This window comes from Schistocerca americana, chromosome 2, assembly GCF_021461395.2.
Source record: "Schistocerca americana isolate TAMUIC-IGC-003095 chromosome 2, iqSchAmer2.1, whole genome shotgun sequence".
In the NCBI taxonomy this organism is placed as follows: Eukaryota; Metazoa; Arthropoda; class Insecta; order Orthoptera; family Acrididae; genus Schistocerca; species Schistocerca americana.
In genome coordinates, this window is record NC_060120.1 from 700,989,725 (window position 1) to 701,014,900 (window position 25,176).

General features: G+C 38.3%; 1 protein-coding gene across 1 annotated transcript in view; it reads left to right on the forward strand.

Moving 5' to 3' along the window:
• The window catches only part of LOC124594353 (rho guanine nucleotide exchange factor 12), a 1,115,193-nt gene that overhangs the window by 896,047 nt on the left and 193,970 nt on the right, over window positions 1-25,176 (forward strand). Inside the window, exons 23-27 of the mRNA XM_047132720.1 lie at window positions 487-740; window positions 2,744-2,970; window positions 3,097-3,290; window positions 11,031-11,259; window positions 18,477-18,723. Coding sequence (XP_046988676.1) covers window positions 487-740; window positions 2,744-2,970; window positions 3,097-3,290; window positions 11,031-11,259; window positions 18,477-18,723 — 1,151 coding nt within the window. The remainder of the gene's footprint in view (window positions 1-486; window positions 741-2,743; window positions 2,971-3,096; window positions 3,291-11,030; window positions 11,260-18,476; window positions 18,724-25,176) is intronic.

Genomic DNA, 25,176 nt, shown 5'->3' on the forward strand with positions numbered 1-25,176 from the left:
TTCTTGTGGATTGGTGAAGTAAGTAAAAACCAAGCAAATCTGTTATAACTAGTGAAATTAGTTTGCGTTGGGAAAAGTTACTACTGCTTAATGAGCTCATAGTACCTAAATAAATCCTCCCTGCTGAATGGGAGAAGAAAGTTACCATTCTTGAGGAACAGTTGCAAATAAGTGCTACATATTCTTTAAACTGTGACTGTGTATAACTACTGTTGCAAAGCCATGTACTTGCCCCATACAGTTACAGTATTTATTGGATGTTAGATAAATTTAGTAGCTTTAGTTCTGAGGGAAAACGTAATTATATACATGCAATGACAACGTGGTGAAAAATAATTGGGCAGTGTGCATGTGTGCGCTTTCTTCCCTTACATGGTGGTGGTAAATTCTGTGCTTGCAACTTTACCATCAGTTTCCTTATTCATGGCCAAATAAACTGTTGTTCAGCATTTAATATGGTGGTGGTGTGGCTTCCATTCTGTGCAGCATATTGGAACGTATGGACGTGTGCAGGAGTTTGGACAGCCCGAGTAACTCGCTGGAGGCAGTGTCCGGTGGTCAGGCGAGCGATACTCTGACGCTGACTCCACCTGCACCGTGTTCAGACAGTGGCAGCTCTGCTCCCCTGGATAGCGACCTGGAGGCAGAACCTGATCCCCCTGATTGGATGCAAGGAGTTGAGGAAGAAGTGCTGCAAAACCTTTCACCAAGGGAGAAGAAAAGACAAGAGGTTATAAATGGTAAGAGTGGCAGTTCTTCACTACTGCAGTTCAAGCATGTTTTTTGTTCAGAGGTTTCCATTAATCCTGCTGTTGTGATCAGCCCTTTAAAAAGTAGGCAGTGAACTAGTTGCTGTCATTGCCAAGTCGCTGTACTCGCAATACAGCAACAGAACTGAGTTTTTAATGAAGTGGGCTAGGGCAGGAAAATTTCATGTAAATGAGAACATGAAAACTAATGCGAAATCATCTGTATAGAATGAAATCGGCAGTTTTTAAAACAGTTGTGAAATTTGACATTTTCCATGATCCAGTCAAAAATGTCATTGATAAGAGGATTTTAATAATACTGGTAACTGTCTGTTATTGCATGTTGAAATTGGGATTTGACTCTTCTTCTCAAGAACAAAGATTGTATATAATCATAAAATGGCAGTTCATTTCCCACATAAAGGACTATGGTTGCAAATGTGATGTCAAGCAAACATACACGTTTCAACAAACAGGTATAGTCTCTGGATAAAACGGTTACCTGTACTCCAAATTAAGATTTTGAAGATCATTTCATTATTGTGGGAAAAGCATATTTGGAAGATAAGTTTTTGCAAATATGGAAGGGAAAATACTTGTGGCAGAGGCAGTACTAAAACACACTCGGCTGCATTTACAAGCCAGGCTATCTACTCTTACAACCACAGGTCCATGCAAGTGTTTGTTCATGGCACTAGGTTCTTGTTTCAGCTGTAGAATTATAATGGCAAACTGTTAATATGAGCATGGCAGAGTGTCTGTTATGGGTACCTGGAGTGCCAGTTATCGGCCCTGTAGATATTCAGAAGGGTTGCAAATCCCTGTGTGGTTTAGTGGAAAAGGAAATTTCAATGTCAGCTGGAAATTTAGATGTTGTTAAATGTTTCATGTGTTACTTACAGCAGTTAGTCTTCCATATTGAAATACAATATCTACGTGGCAGTTTTTACACTCCAGTTAAGTGCCAACAGATTGATGGCACTGGAACCCAGAAAACAAAATTGAAACTAAGATTTTGAAATTCTTCCTTTTGTCAATTGATTTAATGACTTTAATGTAAAAGATTCTTTTTCTCAGTAATGTAAATGAATGTGCCCTGTTATGTCAGTTGTTATAGTGCAATTGATAGGTATATCTGCATTTCACCATAGTGCTGCAAACAATGAAGAAGACTACAATAAGGAACTAATACAACAAATGGAAAAAATGTTGCACCAAAATTATTCATGCAACACAGGTGGGACACACAGCTGCAGTCTGACATGTTTGTTGCTTTAGTCTAATTTGACAGTATAATTGTATAAACAGATTTTTTGTGGATTATAAAATTTCCAAAAGGTAGCTTCTTTCAGATAATAATTGTAGCTTTTTAATTCTACAATCTAGAAGCAATTAAAGTAACAAAGTTCAGAGGATGACCAGATTTAGCCATACATTGACCAGATTTGGCCATACATTGACCAGAAACATCGGTTTATGAAGGGGTCCAATGTATGGTTAACAACTGATCCCGAGTAAAAGTATGTTGTCACTGTGTGTGGATGAAATGAAGATAATTGTATACAGTGTCAACTACTTCTCCATTGATACATCATCATTTCTTCAGTAATAGTAGCAAGTTGCATTATATCCACAGTGAACAACAATAACAAAAATTAGGCCAGTATTATTTTATCATTATGTTTCTAGTGTCGTGTATCTGCAATTGCTGCTACCTTGGACTGATATTTTCACAATATAAATCTTGGTTTGATAACAGCACAGTCCCTTATCTTGTTGGGTGTGATATTCTGAGAAGTATTAGTTCCTTACTGTGAGAAGATAGTTTTACTTGAAAGGTGCTGCAGTACAGCAGGTTCCTCTTTATAGGCTTCAGCATTTCTTGGGTATGTTGTAGAAGCCAATATTTATTTGTTGAGAGAGATTGCCATAGCTTCATGTTAATTTTGTATTTAGTGTTGTTAACCTTCTATTGTTTTTGTCTTTCTTTTCAGAGCTGTTCCATACAGAAAGATCTCACGTTAGAAATTTAAAGGTGCTAAATCAAGTATTTTATCGTCCTATGCTTGAAAATCAAATTCTCCCACCTGACCAAATACAACTTCTATTTTCAAATTTGGAAGAGGTGCTAGAAATCCATAGTCAATTCAACAATGGTATGAAAAGAAAACGTTCCGAGAGCCCAGTTGTTGGAGAGTTGGCGGATCTTCTTCTTAGTATGGTAATAGCTCACACGTTTGATGTGGACTTTTTCAACATTTTCTGTGTGTTATTTTTGATATCATAAAGCATGAGAAATATGCATCATAAATATGTGTCAAGTATACAATTTAAAATTTCAATACAGTTTGATGGCCCTTCGGGGGAGAACTTCCAGAGAGCTGTGGCAAAATTTTGTGCTCGGCAACAAATTGCCCTTGAATCGTTGAAGGAAAGGCGGCGGAAAGACAGCAAACTCAACAGCTTCCTTATGGATGCAGAGGGAAATCCCTTGTGCAGGAGGCTACAGCTAAAGGACATCATTCCTACAGCAATGCAGAGGTAATGTTCTATATTCACTTAATTTGTGGTATGTGACAGGTACAGGTTCTGATTGCTGTTTTTCAGGTAATTTGCACTGAACAATAATTTATAAGACAATCAGTGAGAGTAATTTTGTCATTTTGATTGAAACGTGGATACACCATCACTCAAAATCTAGTTTTGCACAGTCATTAAATCTACAAATTTGGCAGTGTTAGTGTAATTCTTGAGCACACTTCTGCTAGATTTAGTTTGTAACACTTTATTTTCAGAGTTTGCTATGATTTCTGTAACAAAATCAGCCTTCAGTCCAAAAATTTTCTGCAGGCCTGGAACAATACTTCCTAACAATTGATGGAAGAAATTTTTCTGCAAAAGATAGAAATCCAATAAAAGACACTGTTGTCAAGTTTTTTGATGATATGTGCAAGAAGTCCTCATGCTCAACTAATAATTTCTAGTAGAGCTTAATAATAATAATAATAATAATAATAATAATAATAATAATAATAAAGGGAACCAGTAGTTTCATGCTCCTTAAAAAGAGCTATTTGAGCAAAAGTTTCTTCTCCAAAAATTTCAAACAGTTTTTCCATAGTATTCTGTGCTTGTTTACTCCGTAAGGCTCTGTTAAGCTTTTACCAGAAGATTATATTGGTTGAGAAGCAGCAGCATTTTCTTGGTGGTGACCAGTGCTTCTCTGATTTAAGGTGATTTTAAGTGTTACCTTTCTAATCCAGTTCAATGAATGTGGAATCTGCAGAACACCAATTCCGTATTCATTACAAATAAACCCCTATTGGCATATTGCAATGCATTTTAGTGGGCCATGCAGCCCATAGTTGACAGCACACAGGTAGAGCACAAAATATTTAAAGTGGAAGTTGAACCAAAAGTAACTCTTACACCTGTAATATGAACAGAGGACTCCACAATAAGTATAGCAAGCAGCTGCGATCATAAACAAATGAAAACTTCAAACACCTTGTAGGTCAGCCACACTGTGCTCGTGTTGTGTTACTGTGAAAGCTGAACTGACACTTGTTTCTGGTCTCTCCTGGTGTTGTGAGAGTTGTACTTGAACCCTGTGGTAGACAGGGATAACCTCCTTGCTCATTTCAAAATACAAAAAGAAAACAAGAGCTATACACAGTGCAAAGTGCACTGCACGAAGCGTACAGTGCCAGGTACCGTACAATTGCTTGCTGAGGTTGGCAATGCCATAAACAATGTAATTTAGGTGTGACATCTATTTGTATCCAATGCAACCATAGTTAAAAATACACTGCTGTTGTAACTGCCACTTCATAGTGTCCTCAGTTTTGCATAACATAGACTTCTTTGTTCAAAGATGTTACATCCCAAGACTTGAGTCCTATGTTGCCATAAGCAGTGTTTGTCTTAGAAGAGACTATTCAGCCGCCCATTGTTTGACGTTAGACCAGAGTGTGACTTAAAATCGTGCTGATTCATTGCTGTGTTCATACGTAGGTGCACTCATTATTCTCCAAACATATTCTTACACACATTCTCTTTTCAAATTGAGCTTCGCAAGATGATGTACAGTCATTTCTTCTTCTTCTTCTTCTTCTTCCTCCTCTTCTCCCCTCGCCCTCCCCCCACCCCCTTCCATCTGAAACAAAGCTAGTTCAGACTATTTCTGATAAAATAATTCATTTGGACAGAATACACTGTTAAATAGCATTTCTTATATTCACATATGTGCATTTTGAGGCATTATTCGCATTCCTCACAAATGCTAATTGTTTTAGGCCAATATGCATTATCAAGTAAGTTTGTACAGTAGTTGAGATGTAAAACTTGTTTAGAACAACAACAGTTCAAAGAGCTCTTTAGTCCAGCCAGAAGCAGATTGACTAAAACAAATTCCTAAAGGGATACTTCACAAATGGTACAGGAAATATCCTTCATACCCCTAGGTAATTAAATCTTAATCTTTCTGCCTATTCTCACATTTATAAGGCTAATTTTTTGATGAATTTACATCACTTCAGCACTGTAGTTATTCAACATAGTGGAGATATGCATTTCTCCTATTGTTTTCATACAACAACATTGTTTCTTCTTTTCAGTGCAATCTGGTTGTGGATTATCCCACTTTTAATATGTATGTATTGTCAAAACTACATCATAAAAAAAGGTCAAGTGTGAGTAGGACTCGTGCACTGAGGGTTCTGTACAAACTTAATTATTGGTGTTTATATAGCTTGTCCATCCTGGGAACTGAGAATATCAACCATTTTTGCATTTTGTTGATATTAGGACTGGCAAGATTTTTGGTCCCGAGATTTCCAAGCTCGTATCAAAATATCTATAGTAGTTCCTCAGACTAGCCCGAACGTACAAAAAGAAACAAACAAGGAACTTCAGTTTATATACATCAAGAGAGAAGATTTAATGAATGCAGTATATGTTCAAGTGACAAAAAATTTTGTGTGATCCAATTACACTTTAACAAGTTTAAGATATTTACTTCACTTGTAGTGTGAAACATTGCTTCTTTCTGATTTCCTGATTCTAGTCAGTGGGAAGTATCCTAATAATTTAGGTGAGTTAGTTTTCCAGTATCAAAATATGACACAAATTTTGATTGACTTAGAGCAGTGGCTTCCAACCTTACTTAGACCATTATCCTTGAGTGCAATTAGACAGCAGCTAGTAATCCTCCCCTTCCCTCACATTATCACCAACTTAAGTGTGCGCACACGCGTGTGTGTGTGTGTGTGTGTGTGTGTGTGTGTGTGTGTGTGTGTGTGTGTGTGTGTGTGTTAGAATGAATGAAGGAATTTGCAAAGTGCATCACAAGTGCTACATAAAATTTGTTCTCAAATAAGAAAGCTAGCTATCCAGAGTGAGGTTGGACACTTCGTACAAAAAGTACTTCCTTTTCATTACTCCTCTCCATTGTGCCACTTGTTTGCACAGTGCAACCCCATTTAAAATTGACAAAGTTCAAATTTGTGCACTATACTTAAATCAAGGCCCCGGGAGTAGACAACATTCCATTAGAATTACTGACAGCCTTGGGAGAGCCAGTCCTGACAAAACTCCACCATCTGGTGAGCAAGATGTATGAGACAGGCGAAATACCCTCAGACTTCAAGAAGAATATAATAATTCCAATCCCAAAGAAAGCAGGTGTTGACAGATGTGAAAATTACCGAACTATCAGTTTAATAAGTCCCAGCTGCAAAATACTAACGCGAATTCTTTACAGATGAATGGAAAACTGGTAGAAGCCGACCTCGGGGAAGATCAGTTTGAATTCCGTAGAAATATTGGAACATGTGTGACAATACTGACCTTACGACTCACCTTAGAAGAAAGATTAAGGAAAGGCAAACCTATGTTCCTAGCATTTGTTGACTTCCAGAAAGCTTTTAACAATGTTGACTGGAATGCTCTCTTTCAAATTCTAAAGGTGGCATGGGTAAAATACAGGGAACGAAAGGCTATTTACAATTTGTACAGAAAGCAGATGGCAGTTATACGAGTCGAGGGTTATGAAAGAGAAGCAGTGATTGGGAAGGGAATGAGACAGGGTTGTAGCCTATCCCCGATGTTATTCAATCTGTATATTGAGCAAGCAGTGAAGGAAACAAAAGAAAAATTCGGAGTAGGTATTAAAATCCATGGAGAAGAAATAAAAACTTTGAGATTCGCCGATGACATTGCAATTCTGTCAGAGACAGCAAAGGACAGCCCTCGTAGTTTAGACAAGAAGAGAACAGAAGCTTTCGAAATGTGGTGCTACCGAAGAATGTTGAAGATTAGATGGGTAGATCACATAACTAATGAGGTGGTATTGAATAGAATTGGGGAGAAGAGGAGTTTGTGGCACAACTTGACAAGAAGGGACCAGTTGGTAGGACATGTTCTGAGGCATCAGGGGAACACAGATTTAGTATTGGAGGGCATAGTGGAGGGTAAAAATCGTAGAGGGAGACCATGAAATGAATACACTAAGCAGATTCAGAAGGATGTAGGTTGCAGTAGGTACAGGAAGATGAAGCAGCTTGCACAGGCTAGAGTAGCATGGAGAGCTGCATCAAACCAGTCTCAGTATTGAAGACCAGAACAACAACAACAACAACAACTTACATCACTTGATTGCTGCACTCCTTATTCTTGAAATGGCAAAAATCAGAAGACTTTGGGCTGTTCATGTTTTGTGTGTGTCCATAGCCACTAATAATAATACTGTTGCTCCTCCTCCTCCTCCTCCTCCTGCTGCTGCTGCTGCTACTACTACTACTACTACTACTACTACTACTGCTAATAATAGTGTGTACGGTACTATAGTAGCCCTTTTGTAGTTACTGCTGTGTCGTGGTGTCAATTAATTCGTTTATCTGTTTCGACATAAGTAATAAAGCAATTTCTGGGCTACTGCAGGTACCATTTACAACTTGAAGACATTCTCTTCAGATAGTCAGCATCTGTTACATGTGTGTGTCATTTTTATCATCAGCAATGTACAGGGCAAAGCACAAAACGTGTGTAGTGGCTGGACTATGTGAGGAATCTGCAACCTCCAGTGCATTAATGCTACTAATTGAGAAAAAGTAATTATTGATGACTTGTATAATCAATATTAGAGCCTTACAAAATTTTATAAGGATAATGATCTCTTGAAAATAATTTAGATCCGTGACTCATTCAGTTTTCACCCCTCAGAAAACTTTATTTTATCCCTTGGCAGGTAATTGCCCCCAAGTTGGGGAAACACTGACTTTGAAACTTAAAATTTTGTACACTGCAAAGAGATCATAGAGTTTAATATGTGGCATAAATTTGAGCTTGATGCATCTAACTGTTCCCGAGAACAAGGGTTTTTAACAGTCTCACAGTCAGATGGCCCACAAAGCAATCATGTAAGGGTTACGTTTTTACAGCCTGAGGTACAGAATCCTAAAAATTGAGCATATGAATCCTTCTCTAAAGTGCTTTTCCGTCAGATATAAAACCACTTCAAATGAGTGGTAATCTTAGTCTTCTGCTATAAAACAGAACTGATCAATTGATTCTGATTATTGCCTGGAACATAACTGTAAATTACAAGACAGAAAAAAAATAATTTACACATGGTCTAATTTTGTCAAGCTGAGCTTGTTGCAAATTCTCAAAAATGAAGATCTCAGTTAGTACATATCTATATCGGAGAGGTGTGTCAAATTTCTGCTATTTTGACATACGGCCATATTAGTGATGTGCGCACACTACTTGAGATGTGGAAGAACAAAAGAAGTTGTGCTCATATGACACCCCCTCTCCCCCCCCTGCCCGGGGGTATATTGAGAATTTAGACATCGCTTCAGTCCCGCAACCCCCACTCCCATTTCCCCTCATTTGGTCCCACTTTCTTGTTGAGCATAATACTGGTGGATATGTGGGTATTTAGACCTTACTACGTAACTGTTCATAGTTCTTGTCATTGTCGTCCATCATCATCATTGTCTGAATGTTTACTTGAATTTTCATATAAAGATGTCGTATGATCCACCTTAAAAATATTCTTAAATGAATTTATGTTCTGTAATTTGCTCATTTGAGCTAGGTGTGCTACACCTCACACCTATTTGTTTATTCTTGTTACTACTAGCTACTATGCAGGGCAATTAACCATAGATGACATAAATATCACAGAAGGCAGAAGACATGTTATAAGTGCACTGTAACTTTGGTTTTTGTGTTGGACTGCATGGTGGGGGGTAATGTAATGTTTCAACCAGTTGTTCCACTTGCAGAGTCCCACATATAGAGTGGCAAGTTACAGTATGCAGTATGCCTACGGCACTAAATCATGTAAAAGTTTAGTTTAGTTATTTGCTTGTTCCATGGTTCATAACTGTGATCTCCTCTATGACACAGAACAAGTCAATTTTCCACTTGTTTAATTATAAATGTTGCTGTTGTTTATGAACTGATTAATTCTGTACAACAACTTTACAAGAGAGTAAATGTGTTGGGAGACTGTTGTTGGTATGCTGAATTACATTAAGAGCTGTGTACAAGAGATTTTACAGCAGAAAACACACTTTGGGATAATTTACATAGGAAATAGAACAAGCATCTTGTGGCACATGAGACACCATTGCTCACTACGTAAACGTTTGTTGATAGTGATTTTGGTACAACAGAAACAGTCACACTGTCCCAAAGCATTACCTGTAGCAGTGGTGATCACTTAGATATCAAACAAGGCCAATCACACAAGGGACCACTGAAGACACCACCCAACCTGTAGGTCAAGCGTCCACCGAAATTGTAGCACCATGACAGCATACATAACAAACGAAGCAGCACATTCTTGTATTTGGGTGGGAGGGGGCGGGGGTTTAAATAAGTGTTCTGAGAAGTTGTAGCAGAGGGAACACATCAGCACACTGGCAAACTCTGTCGTTAGGGTCCTATATTTCTGCTTTTATGTTGACAATCTCATCTGCATAGTAGCTGTGCTGAGACCAACACACTCAGCTCATGGCTTCGCAAAGCAAGGCAGCAGAACAGTTCATCAGCCTGTGCTGTAAGTTGGTGGCGTGACTAACAGGTAGTGATACTATGGCTCCCTGTGCTTGGTAATTACAGATGGCAGTCACCACAAACATCTTATTCCTCAGTGCCTCATTACTCCAGAATATGGTGCTGGTAGAAAGTAGGAAAATTCAGTGAACATTTTGATTTGCTCATCTAAAAATTCTTACTCTGCTTGTAATTAAAAAGTTGCATGTGATTTGTAACTCGAGCCTTCAGTTCAATTTCTTCTCAACATCGGTACATAAGAATTTAGAATATTCATTTTTATTTGTTGGTCTCTATAATGGTGTGCTCAGGCTTTGTAGAGATCAGAATTGAATGCATTGTTAAGTTCGCGTGCAATCTATTTGCAGAGAACAATTTTACAAAACAGCAAATACATAATTGTATAGTTAAGTTTGTTTTGTAATATTGAGAGAGAGAGAGAGAGAGAGAGAGAGAGAGAGAGAGAGATTGCTAAGGAGAAACACCTTTCTCGGCTTTCCAGAAGAACTTTGTACTACATATGACATCTGTGAGATAGTTTGGAACTCTTATTCTTGGCCAAATAAATAATTTGAAACAGTAACAGTAACAAATTGGATAACTTACACAACTGCATATTATTGCTGCCAGGACCAGTCAAAAAACAAGGTGATGTGTAAATATACTTTTACACATAAGTAATTTCAAGATAATATTCACAGATTTATGGCTATCTGTCCTTTCATTTTTGAAGCAGAAAAGGAAAAAAGAAATAATGCTCTTAGTTTGGTATCGCAGAAGTTTCGTCACTCTAAGCGAATATTTAATGTGGTGGAGATTCAGAGTATGATACGGCACACTATCTTCAGATCATGATCTGGCAGGTATTTCCTGGTTGTGATTGTAAGGACACTGTACTTGGATTTCAGAGTATCATGGTTGAAATCTTCAAAAAACCATTCATATTTGAGCTGCTTATGGTTTTCTGAACTTATTTTAACAAAGTTCTGAGATGCCTTCTTTGTGATTTCTTTTCCCATTCCTGTGCAACCAGGAAGTGGTGGTAATGAATAGAAAAACAAACAATTAATTCTTTTTTCACTATACACCTCAACACCACCACCACCACCACCACCACCACCACCTCCACCTCTGACCCCTACACCCCATTCCCATGAATTTGAAGAGGGGAGAGTGATATTTTCATATCTAAAAATTGATTTTAATTTTTTTCAGGCTCACAAAGTACCCTCTGCTTTTTGAGAGTCTGGCAAAGTACACATCAGAAAGTTCTGATGAAGTTTCTGGAGTCCAGCGTGCAGTTGAAAGAAGTAAAGAAATTCTGAACCATGTAAACCACGCTGTGCGTGAGGCTGAGGATAACCAGAGGTTATTAGATATACAGAAAAGGTTAGACAAATCAGGTTTTGAGAAAGTCGATCACCCAATGGCTGGAGAGTTCAAGGTAAGCCACTATCCCACCTCAGACTAGTATATTTAATACTGTTCCCAGTCTTGGTTGTTTCACAATAACTTTTTAATGTCTTATATGTATATGTGTCTATTGCTTAAAGATTGACATTCATTCATCCATCCATCAAATGCCCAGATAAATTGTGTTTGAGTTGTTGTATTAAGTCTCTGTATTCTTGCATCTGATTGTAAATTGGGTCTTGCCTACTGCGAGCTTATGTAAAATAATCTCGCATCCGTCGGCCGTCGTAATTTAATATATTATTATTGTTATTATTATTATTTTGATTATTGCCGACTTACGTGGTGGGCCTTAATAAAAATATTTCATTCAATTTTGATTTACGATTAGATGCTTTTGTGAAGTTCTCCTTTTTAACAATATTAATCTTAAATTATTTGTTACGTTAATGAATGTTAGACTCGCTGAATCTTAAAACATGAGCATACAAGTTGAACATTGGAATAAACTTTTCATATTAATTTCCTCAGCTAGTCAGTTCACTTTAAAGCAAAAGATCTTTAGTTATTAATTACAGTTGCTGCCCACACATGCCGAGAGTATTTTTTTTACCTCCGTTAACCATTGTATTGTCGTCGGGGTCCTGGCTCTGGCTCTCGGCTTTGGTACTGAAAATAAGAATCTTAAAGCTACATATTTTCTGGAACTTCGTGCGTCTGTGGAGAAAAATGTGTATTACGTAAATAGCGGGCGAGTATTTCGCTTCCGGTAAATTTTATAAGTTAATATTGCCACGTAATGGTGCCGTTGGCTGCATCGGCCGCTGCGATTGTTGAACTGTAAATTACTTGAATGCAGGTTAATTCAGAGGAAGGCGAACATGAAATCGGGATCACCTCTTACAAATTAAAAGTGAACAATGATATTAAATCAATATATTGTCTGCTTAACTCCTACAAATATGCTTACATTTGACAGCACTCGCAAGGTGTCAGTCTACACACAACCAAGACAAGAGAAGAAGTGAAGACGAATAAAAAATTAACAAAAGAGCATATCTTGTCCTCTCTTTAGATCATTTTGTTATATTTCTTTGGACTCGAAACTTACACAGAGAAATTAATATTTTACGGGTACATTATAAAAAATCTGTATCATTCAAGTTTTAAATGTCTCTTCTTTATAAATACTGTTTTTTAAGTGTTTTCTTATTACCTCACTGAGGACGCTATACCAGATAAATTGTGTTTGAGTTGTTGTATTAAGTCTCTGTATTCTTGCATCTGATTGTAAATTGGGTCCTGCCTACTGCGAGCTTATGTAAAATGCTTTGTTCAGAATGGTTCCTCCTAAATTATATGACTCAAATTGTCTTGAATTCTGGCAATTAGTGTAGATGGTTAATGATCAATCTCTCACATTACTTGTAGAATAGACAAGTTTCAGTTAATCAGATATAACAAGCATTGCTATATCAAGTACATACTGTAATTGCTAGCTTACTATTAAAACTTGAAAGCTGACATTAGGAGGAGGAAGGATGAAGCTGATGGAAAATTGTTTCTACATATAAAGTGGATAATTTGAGGGCATTCACAAAGTAAGGTCTCCCATATTTGTAAATATACAAACAACTGTTTGTTTTACATGATACTTGCATCATCTTAGAGATTGAAAAAAAATCATTGCTTTTATTCAATGCATTTTGAGTAGATGCTGCAGTAGTTCTACAGTGCCCAGGTCATACTCCCAGCTCACTGCCATGTCCTTCAGGAAGCATTGAAACTTAGCTTTCACCTAGCAGAACCGCTGTCCTGACAAATATTCTTTCAACTTCGGGACGAGGTGGTAGCTACTCGACACAACGTGCAAACTGCATGTTGGATTGGTGGTTGTGATCCAACCAAAGTTTTTGTGTGAGATTGACAGTTTGATAGGCGATGTGTGAACAGGCTTTTTCGTGGAGAATCCTTAAGCCCTTGCTCAGCATTGTTCTTCTCTGCTTCTAAATTGCCCTTCAGAGTTTTTCCAGCACCATTTGGCATTTATTGTTGTTCCAGGAGGCAGGAAATCAACAAATAGTGTACCCCCTTCCAGTCACAAAACACAGTTGCCATGACTTTACCAGCACACTGTGTTCATCGAATTTTCATGGTTGTAACAGAGACAGATAGCCAGCCACCACTGGCATGACCTACCCCTCCCCCTGTCAGATGCGAAGTGGAATGCCCTGGCTTTGTTACTCGTGACAATGAAGTTCAAGAAGTCATCCTTCCTATCTGCGCAACAGCTAAGAAAGGAACAGGAGGAATTAACATGTTGCTGTTTGTGGCCTTCTGTTAGTACACGCACTTTCCAACTTGCACAGTTTTCCTGATATTATAAGTTTTCTGTTAAATCCTGTGGATGGTGGTTCAGGAAACCACAGAAACCAAAATGTAAGACAGTCATCCAGAGTGATCCTCCGATAATTATGCATAGTTTCTCTGACTTTCGTGACTGTTTCGTTGGAAATTTACACCTTACTACACATTTCAGTGTTGTGGATTCCACTGCAACCAGCTGTAGACATTGTACACCACTCGTGAATGTTTTTCATACCCATGCACGACTGTCCATACAATTCAGTCAATTGGTGATGAATTTCAGCTGTTTTAACACCTTTTGCATTCAAAATTCGAATAACTGTGTGAACATCGGACTTGGCATCAGTATTCAATGGGAGCTGCATTTTGAATAGCTGCCAACCCTAGAGTGAGCATCCGAACAAAGTGCACGTTTGGTTATTTGGGAGTGGAGACAGTGATCCTTTCAACATTGTGGCCAACAACTGCGTTGACAGTTTCTCTGTGCCTCCAAAAAAAAGGAGACCTTTTGGGATTGCTCTCGTATTTTGAAAATTGATATGGCAGAAATTGAGACAATATGGGACGAGCAGAAAGTTCCACAAAGTGTTCATACTACAATCTTTTTCAAATAAGATGGTTGTAAACACAAATCAGTAGAATTGTAATTTAAAAAAGGCAGTGAATTTGACATATCTTACCATGATATAAGTTTAGCATAATTTATCAAGTGTGCCGGTATGAAAGCTGTGAGGTTTGGTCTGTCAGCACATTTAATGTAATTGCAAGCGATGACAGCATCCAGTGCAACTAGCTGATGCATGTTCCAGCAATTTGTATATTAGTGGAAGAACAGCAGTCATTACAAACCTTATGGTATCTAGTTCCTCTGTCATGGAATTAAAACACAACTTTTGTGAAAATGTTTTCTTGTGATGTCCAGATCTGAACAGGTAAAAACAGTATTGCTGTTGAGGAAAAATTTTTATTGAAGACACAAGTATTCTCTTGGAAACGAAGTAGTATGAAGCCATTGTGAATTATGCGTTTCGGAACACTTGAGACAAGTCTCAAGTAGTGATTGTCCGACAAGGATGAATGTTGATAGATACTCCATATGACTCCATATGAAGTGCTGTTCTGTGATTTGCAGAGGTGGCTAATAGGTAAAAAAAAATAGTTTGGAGGCTGTTGAACAAGAAATGCTGCTACTCACGGAAATAGACAAAAGTTGTATAGGCTTTACACTGCTAACAGACATTCACAAATGTATAATAGTGGGAAAGCATTGGCAGCAACAATCACAAGGAACAATTTTGTAAACACAGAGATGATTCTGAGAGATAAGTATTATATACTAATCACAAATGAACGGACTGTAGTGACAAGGCCTAAACTAAAGAATACTGCTGTTTTTAATTGCTTTCCAGAATGGATGTGTAAATTTCTGAACCAGTTAATTTCAAATAACTTTGACATTTTCATGTTTTAATGGCCATAATTGGATCAGCTAGTCTACACTGACATAGCAGTGAAAATTATACCCAATAACATGTTGGTTGAAAGTCACATTTTTCACATAAACAAATGCTTCAGGAGGCAGCCTCACTAAAAATCAGATCAGTAATTTAACAATTAAAAAAATAAGCATTAAGATAAACATGATATCTGGTGTCAAAGGGGGAGCAGATTGCAGTTTGGATCACTTTCCAGTCAAAACTAAATTAACACTCTCAAGAAAGAAATTGCCAAAATGTTATTCCCAAGTTTCAGTATAGTAAAGACCCTAACAACCTCAATCAATACATTGAGATAAAACTTACAAAGCAGAGATAAAAGATAAACTGAAAAATCACGATAAAGCCCAGGTAATTTTTTAAAAAACAAAACTGTGATCTAACAAACCATTCAAACTATAGAGAACTAGCGGTGCTGTATGCAAGTGAAAAAATATTGTGAAACGTACATCTAACAAGGGTAAGACCATTCACTGAAGGTTCCCTAGATCAGGCCTGTTCACCGATCTGCTCATGCAAGCTGGCTCACACACACACCTCAACAGTGAGAAACCAGCCAGCCCATACTGAATAATGGAAGGGGAGGATTAGTTAAGTGGAGAAGGAATTGCAACAAAGCACCTTGACAAACTGTTCTCAGAGAGTCTATTCTATGGCCACTAATAGTTCTGTGAAGGTATATCACTTAACAGTGGCTAATTAATGCCTTTCATGGCAAATTTATTTCCTAAAACAGTGATGCACTGATCAGAAATGACAATGAAATGAAATTCACACTTCTATTAATTTGTGAGGCAAAGAACACTGCCAACTAAGTATGAAACATGATACTTGCTACGAATGATGTTGCCTTATGGTGAATGTTGTTTTCGGATGATATTTAAATTGACATCAACTTCTATTTTGTGATTATTTTATTCACACATAAAACACAAAAACATTGTATGTAAATGTGTTCTGCTTGCTTTGCTTTTCATTAAAGTATCAATATCTGGTACAATTTTGTGGGCACTGCTAATTTGAAGATAAGCTTTTAAATTGAAGTCAGTCAGTGAGCTTCTGTGGGTAGGTTTCGTGCTCTTTACTGTGGAAAAAAAAGTTGCTCACACAAATATGTAGATATACATGTTGACATAATTATAGCTGCAAGATTGTGAAGTTGCAGATATTTATGTTGAAGAAAATTTTTATATGGGTCTAGAATACTTAGTTCATTGTGAAACTCATCACTCAACTTTGTCACACTGCAGGTTCTAACCGTAGGTAGATGTCCTGCAATAATACTGTTGTGTGACCTTCACTTTGAAATTCCTAACTCAGCCATAATGCTGCTTTTCATCAGTTTTAAAAGATCTACTCTCCACTTTATGTACTGTGCCATTAAGCATATTCTCCTGTGTTTAAAAATACTTAACATATTGTCATTCCTCTGGAGAGAGCGCACAGTTCACACTTCCCCCTGCAATGCATAATGACTGCTGCAGCATCATTTTACCGTGAGCGCTCACAACCCAGACGGCGAGGGAGTGAGAGGTGCTCATGCATGCTTAGCCACCGTCTGAACGGGTCTGCTCTAGATTATGCCCAGTGTATGTTTACACCAAACATTTCCAGTGTTGACAGCGTCTGAGAAGACGTTCAGAGAAGAAATAAGAATTTGATGAAGTTGTTTATATATTTCTCACATATTCTAAAAAAAACTGTAGGCAGTTTTAGTAGGTAATATCCACGGAATGTGTGAAAGAACTCAGCATTCCTAACAAGCTCATAAATTCAATAGATTTTTCCCGTAATAATCAAAGTTTAAGAGTATATTTCATCTTCACATGCAATCCATAAAATACTAACGCCATGCAAATTAGTAAGATAACTTTTACAAAACTCAACGAAATTAATTCCTGTGCACCTTGCTAATCTCAGACAACTCCATGAAAGCAGAAATCATACTATGAATTCAAAGGGCTAACAATATTGCTATGGTTGTATTGCAATTGCCAAAGGGAAATCTCAATTGCACAAATACAAATAATTAAGTGTATCAGGTTTAAGTTACGGGTGTGAGATGTGGACTTTGACAAAAAGAGAGTAAAATAAAATCACATTTGAACACAAAATAAAAAAAAAAATCTAGGAAGATCTCATATTAATTTGTTAATTTTTTAAAAAATCATAAAGAACAGCAATTAGTAGGTGGGAAACTACATACAAAACAAGAAAAGATGGACCGAAGAAAGAGAATACACAGGAAGAAATTGGGAGCTCCATGCAAACTCATATAACTGAATCAAAGAACTTCATGTGACACAGTAACACAACAATAATAGTAACAGTAATTAATTATCATATGGTTGTAAAGATTGGTTGATTCCATAAATCCTGACAAGGAAAAAGTTGTCTTCAAAATAAAACTATGTTCAGGTATTCAGGCGTACTTGGAGGATGCCATGCCTGCGACACTTGCAGCAAACAAGGTTTGACAGAGCGGTAGATTCCCAAGGAACCAAACTTTCTGTTTAGTTTAGTGCAAAGACACATTTTTGATCTTAGAAACACCCCTTGTGTTCAGATAGATTTAATCAAAGTTGATCAACCCACAATTTATTACAGTTGTGGTCCAGTTTTTCACTGCAAAAAGTCACATTTGAGGTTCTACAAATAAGCAATAAGACAGATGCTGCAAATTTCCAGCATAAAATAATTTGTTCCTAAATAAATGATTCCACATAAAGTGACAAGAGAATAATATGTTTAATTAGTTATTTTCTTAATTATTTAGTTATTTTCTTAATTATTTAGTTATTTTCTTAATTATTTAGTTATTTTCTTAATTATTTTCATTTGACCTGATCAGTTTTTGGTTAAAGGCATTTGATGCCACTTCGATGACTTAAGCATCCATGATGATGAAAGATGATTACAACACACGTAACCAGTCGCAGGTGAAGAAAATTTTTTCTCCTGCTGGGAATTGAACGTGGGGCTCTCTGATAATGTGTCAGCAAATGTAAGCACAAGACATAAACTGCTGACACAGCTTAGAGAGAGCAGTGTGAATGGCGTATTGAAGCCTAAGGAAAGAAACCTACTATACATACCAATTTTCAATTTGAATTTAAAGTGAACATCAGAGATCAGGAATGTAGTGTCGTAACATGTTCATAAAACACACATTAAAGCTGACACTGCACCTGCGTAAACAGGAGTTTACAGTGTCTGCATTTAGAACTTAGACACACCAGTATAGCAGACAATGTAACTGCCTAATGAATTGCTATGTTTATTAAGTCAAAGTGCAAAAATATTCGGGATAATGGGAATTTTTTGTAGATTTCATTTTTTCTCATAAAACTGTAGTTGTTACTTTCAATAAATTTTTGTTTTACAGAACTTGGACCTGACAAAACATAAACTTATTTATGAAGGCCCTCTTAATTGGAGGATCAGTAATCGCCAGAAGCTGATAGACCTCCATGTGCTGCTGTTGGATGATGTTATAATTCTCCTGCAGAAGCAGGATGAAAAATACTGCCTCAAATTCTACAACACAATAACTAGTGGCAGCAGTGAACGAATGCCCACTCTCAGCCCAGTCATCAAGGTCTCAACGGTGCTCGTCAGGCACAATGCTGTCGGTGAGTAATGGATGATAGTTATTTCAGCACATCGAACACTATTCACTGCACAGCATTTTTACCTTAAACAATTCTAAGAGTGAATAGTATGTATTTGTGTTCCTTTTTTTCTGAAATAGCTGGAAAGAAAATTTCAATCCCGAATTTGAACTGATAACAACACACAATTTTATGCTGTGACTTTTTCAATTTTATAAATAAAGATAATTACCTGTTCATCTAATTCTGATGGATGTATAAGAACATTCTTGAAGTGATAATTTGCTGGTTGTTATAGTTAATTCATTTGCTTGTGCCTTTGTCTCGCAGTGACAGCATGGTTACAGTTCGATTTGGCATGGTTAATTTGAAGGGGTGGCCGGATGCCCTTCCTGCCGCCACCCCATGCCCCCCAGGACAAGAATCAGTGTACCCCAGCTGTCTGCATCTAGTGTAAATCATGAAATAGTGTGAATGTGTTTCAAATGTCTGCGAGTCGTGTAACTGAGGTGGGACGTGGTGACCAGCCCAGTATTCACCTAGTGGGATGTGGAAAACCCTAAAAACCACATGCAGTCTGGCTGGCTCACCAGCCCTCGTCATTAATCTGCCTGGCGGATTAGATCTGGGGCCGGCGGGCCTACCGGAGTCCAGGAAGCAGCGCATTAGTGCTCTCGGCTAACATGGCGGGTTGGTTTTTGTTGTTAATTAGGGGGCCTAAAAAGAGTTTTTAGGGAATTCTGTTTGCAATATTGTCACTGCGAGGTAGATAAGTTTTTTGCATTTAACATACACAATTAAATTGTGAAACAAATAGTACGTTGCCATCAGGTAATTAACTCATATTCCATTAATTAACTTGAAGTTTTTTGTGCAGTTTCTAAGCTCATTAAGAAACAGTTTAAAGCAGATGATAAACGCAAATGCTTCTGTATGTCTGTAATCACAACTGATCCAGTTGGACTGAAAAGAGAGGTTACCAGATTGTTATCTGAACTTGGGGTAAGGCTCTACTTTGGCATCTGACTTTGACATTTCTTGTTGGGCAACATTGTTTCCCGTATGCTGGTAGTTCAACATGGCTTCATGGTCTTGCTTTATTTGGTTCACAGTCTACCCTCCAATTTGTCAACTTGCCTCGCAGTAGCTTCTTTCTACATGCATCTTGATCTTCCCCCTCATTTATTTCCAGTTGGGGAGGCATACCGACCCCAATCCCATCTCCCCCTCCCCCCCCCCCCCCCTTTCCCCCTCAGCAAACTGACAAGATCCAGTGTGCTAACCAGTGTAGATGTGGTTTGTAGGCAGTTTCCCACATGCCACTAAGTGAATGCTGCACTGGTGCCCCCTCTAGAATCAGATAACACTACAGAGACGTTCAGAACAAGTTTACTCTATTCACACATTGACTAGGTACACTGATTCCATCCTGGGGGCGGAGGGTGGGGGGGTTGGGGGGTTAATAGGAGACTGGTGACGTTGGACATTTAGTCTTCTTAAATCCTTAATCAACAGCAGGAGTCCATATTTATTCCTCCACCTCACTTAATGATAACTGACATAAAAATTCTAAGAGTATGCGGCAGATTGGACGGGGCTTCTCTGTGAGGTTAAAAACTGGAGACTAAATGGAAGAAACTGGAAAAAAAAGTTGTGTATCTATTAAGGAGATGGGATCTTCATAAATTGATGGAATCGGAGGTTTTGAGTTTGAGGGAGCATTTGGCTGAAATGTAGAAGGGGGGGGGGGGGGGGGGAGATATAAAAGATGATGAGTGGTTAGGCTGAGAAATCAAATAGGATAGGCAGCAGAGGATAACATTCTTAAAAAGCAGGCCATGGCAGAAATACTTGAGTAACACAGAAGATATTGAATTTGAGAAAAACATAAAACATTAAAAATATATCAAATGAAGCCGATGAAAGGTAATACAGGCATCTGAAGAAATGCAAAACGGCTAACAGGAATGGCTTGGGGACAAAAGCAGGGCTGAAGAAGAATGTACAACGAGTGAAAAAGACATACAACACCTATAGGGATATGAGACACCTTCGAAGAAGAGAGAAGCAACTGTGTGAATATCAAGAGCACAGATGGCAAGCCAATAAAGAAGGGAAAGCCGAAGGATGGATGGAATATATAGAGGCTACATTAGGGATACAAACTGGGCAGTACCATAGAAAGGGAAGTAGATGAAGGGATAGAAGATACAGTGAAAATAACGTCACAGAGCACCAAAGGCTGTGAGTGGAAACAAGGCCCCATGAGTAGACAAAATTGAGTCACAAGTATTTCGACTGTTGCGAGAGCCATGCTTGACAGAATTGTAAACCTGATGTGCAAGACATGAGACATCCAAAATATACCCATGCTTCAGGAAGAACGTAATCATTCCAGTTCCAGTGAAAGCAAGTGTTACTGGTGTGAATATTACCAGAATCTCAGTTCAGTAAGTCATGATTGCAAGATAAGAGCAGGAATATTTAGAGAGGAATGGAAAATATGGTAGAATATGACCTTAGGAAGATATGTTTGGGTTGCAAATAAATGGAGAACCGCAAGACCCAATGCTGATGCAGTGACTTCTCTTAAAAGATAGATTAAGGCAAGGCAAGCTTGTGTTCATAGGATTTGTAGACGTAGAGAAACCTTTCAGCTGGACTACACTCGCCAAAATTTTGAAGATAGCAAGAGTAAATTACAGAGAGTGAAACTTTATCTACAACTGCTACAGAAATCAGATGGCAATTACACAGGCAATTACACACAGTCAAGGATTTGAAAGGGAAGCAGTAGTTGACAAGGGTGTGAGACAGGATTGTAACCTGCTACTGATGTTATTCAATCTATACACTGAGCAAGCAGTGAAGGAAATCAATGAGAATTTAGGGAAAAAAAATTAAGTTGAGGGAAAACAAATAAAAACTTCATAATTTCCCAATGGTGTACTTGTCGAAGATGGCAAGATTACTTGGGAGAGCAGTTGAACAGAATGGTTAGTGTCCCAAAAAGGAACATCACCAAGTGTACAAGTGTAGTGGAATATAGCTGAATTGAATCAGGGTAAACCAAGGGAATTGAATTTGGAAATTACACAGTAAAAGAAGTCATTACATTTGCTATTTGAGCAGCAAAGTAATGGATTATGGCTGAAGCAGAGGTGTTACAAAATACATACTGACAGTAGAAAGAAAAGCATTTCAGAAAAAAAAGGAATTTGTTTGCATCTAATAAAAATTCAAGTGTTAGGAAGTCTCTTCTGGAGGTATTTGCTTGTAGTGTAGCCTTTTACAAAAGTTAAACATGGACTGTAAGCAGTTGAAGCAATAGTAGAAAATGTGGCTTTTCATGCTTTTGCATTGGATGTGTTACAAATACACTTATTGGGTTTGCTGCCAGATCATATTCTGTAAATACCGCAATATTTCATTGATGCAATTGCTTGACATCTTCAAGTGGTGGTAGTTGCTGCTGTCACAACTGCAAGACGTGACTGATGATGTTCACATGTTATCGTCAGAATTTTTTAGGCCATACACATGCACAGCAAGATGTTTGCAGTTGCAGGAAAGCAGCACTGCTAGTGCTTCCTGCTGGGAGCGGCAGAAAGGCCATCCATGTTTGCAGTGTGGGCAATGACTGTGTTGCCAGATGTTGCTGTGGTTAAAAGCTGAATTAATTATCGAATCATGAATTGGAAGTTCTTGTTTTCTCTGCTTTGATTTAATGACAGCCAGTGCTGGATTCCTGGTGGCGCTTAGTTGAAAACCTGCATCCTTGCTGATAAGACAGTCCACCGTACAGGTATGTGTGCATCCTTAACAACACAGTCCCAGATGACACTGGGGATAAAATTTCATTCTTTCCATAAAACATGTGAAGCTCTGTGTCCAGGCAGCACCCCATATGTGTGTGACAATGTTGTTTAACGCAACATTCTTGCACGGTTCAACACGTCTGCCCCATATAAGATTTTCCACATTGGTGTGGGGTCTTACAAATGCCGTATCTCCTAAAGCCTAGGTTGTCTTCGAACAAGCACGATAAATTTCTTAATGTTACTGGTAGCACTTCATGTCTTGTCTTTTGACAATTATTTCCAGTCTGGAGAACATGCTGCCAAATAGGGCAAGAATGCAGTTTCAGTGGGTGCCTCCTCATCTTCATTCACGTACCTGCTTTGAATTTGCTTTGAACAGAATGAATGGCGTATCTGCCTGTTGGAATAGCCATTGTGTTGGAATTCTGCTCTGGGATATTGTAGCTCAGCAGGTAGACGGTCAACATCTATGAACACACATGCTCTATGCACCAAAGAGCTTAGTACACTACCGCTTTGTGCAGGGTGATAACAACTTGTGGCCACAAAAGGGATTCAGATAGTTATGCGCCACCTGGAATCTAGCACTGGCTGCCATTAAATCAAAGCAGGGAGAACGAGAACATCTGATCTGTGACTTCTTGCAATGAAATGCTGAGATTCAATTCAGCTCTTAACCACAGGAGCATCCTGCAGCACAGTCATTGCCCACAACGCACACGCAGAAGGCCTTACTGTGACTCCCAGCTTGGGGGCACTAGGAGCTCTGCTTTCCTCCAACTGCAAGCATCTCGTTGCGCACACTTATATTGCCTGCTCCCAACCTGATAAATTTTGATGCCGTCACGTGATTATCAGTAGTAGCATCTCGGCGTAGTGACAGTAGCAACTACCACCACCTGAAGATGTCTAGCAGTTGCATTCAATGAAATACTGTGGGATTAACACAACACAATCCAGCAGCAAATCTGAGGAGATTATTCGTAAGAATAGAACATTTTGAGACTTGGTAGAGTAGGAGTAGGAGTAGGAGAGTTACAGTGATCTGAATGTTATTTTGCCTCCAGTTCTGTAAATGGGAATAAGTGGTGCCAGTAACTCAATGTTTTACTGTAGTATTCAGTGCTACAAGTATGTGTTCCTGTGAAATCAAAGTTGTACTGAAGATAAGATGTCAGGTGCATATTAATGTTGATTGTTGATAGGCAAAGAGTACTTGCTGTTATTGTTGTTGTGGTCTTCATTTCAAAGAGTAGTTTGACGCAGCTCTCCATGCTACTCTACCCTGTGCAACCCTCTTCATCTCAGAGTAACTACTGCATCCTACATCCCTCTGAATCTGCTTACTGTATTCATCTCTTGGTCTCCCTCTACTTGCTTCCCTCCAGTACTAAATTGGTGATCCCTTCATATCACAGAATGTGTCCTACTATCCGATCCCTTCTGGTCAGGTTGTACCACAAATTTCTCTTCTCCCCAATTCTATTCAGTTTATCCTCATTAGTTACGTGACCTAACCATCTAATCTTAAGCTTTTTTCTGTAGCACCACATTTGAAATGCTTCTATTCTCTTCTTGTATAAGCTGTTTATCTTCCATGTTTCACTTCCATACATGACTATATGCCATACAAATACTTTCAGAAACGACTTCCTGAGACTTAAAGCTATACTTGATATTAACAAATTCTTTTCTTCAGAAACGCTTTTCTTGCCATTGACAGTCTACAATTTTATGTCCTCCCTACTTCGATCATCATCAGTTATCTTGCTTTCCAAATACCAAAACTCATTTTTTACTTTAAGTGTCTCACTGCCTGATCTTATTCCCTCAGCATCACCTGGTTTGACTACATTCCATTATCCTTGTTCTGATTTTCTCGATGTTCATCTTACATCATCCTTTCAAGACACTGTCCATTCCGTTCCGCTGCTCTTCTAAGTTCTTTGCTGTCTCTCCAAAATTGCAATGTCGTCAGCAAACCTCCAAGTTTTTATTTCTTCTGCCTGGACTTTAATTCCTACTCTGAATTTTTCTTTTGTTTCCTTTACTGCTTGCTCTGTATATAGATTGAATAACATCAAAGAATGGCCCTGTCTCACTCCCTCCCCAACCACTGCTTCTCTTTCATGCCCCTTGACTCTTGTAACTGTCATCTGGTTTCTGTACAAATTGTAAATAGCCTTTCGCCTCCTGTATTTTACCCCTGCCGCCTTCAGAATTTGAAGGAGAGTATTCCAATCAACATTGTCAAAAGCTTTCTCTAAGTCTACCAGTGCTATAAACTTAGATTTCTCTTTCCTTAACTTATCTTCCATGAGAAGTCGTAGGGGAGTATTGCCTTGCGTGTTCAGAAATTACTCCGGAATCCAAACCGACCTTTCCGGAGGTCGGCTTCTACCAGTTTTTCCATTCTTCTGTAAATGATTCATGTTAGTATTTTGCAGCTGTGACTTATTAAACTTATAGTTTGATAATATTCACACCTGTCAGCATCTGCTTTCTTTGGAACTGTGATTATTATATTTTTCCTGAAGTCTGAGGGTATTTCACCTGTCTCGTACATCTTGTTCATCAGATGGAAGAGTTTTGTCATGGCTGGCTCTCCGAAGACTATTGGTAGCTCTAACAGAATGTTGTCTACTCCTGGTAT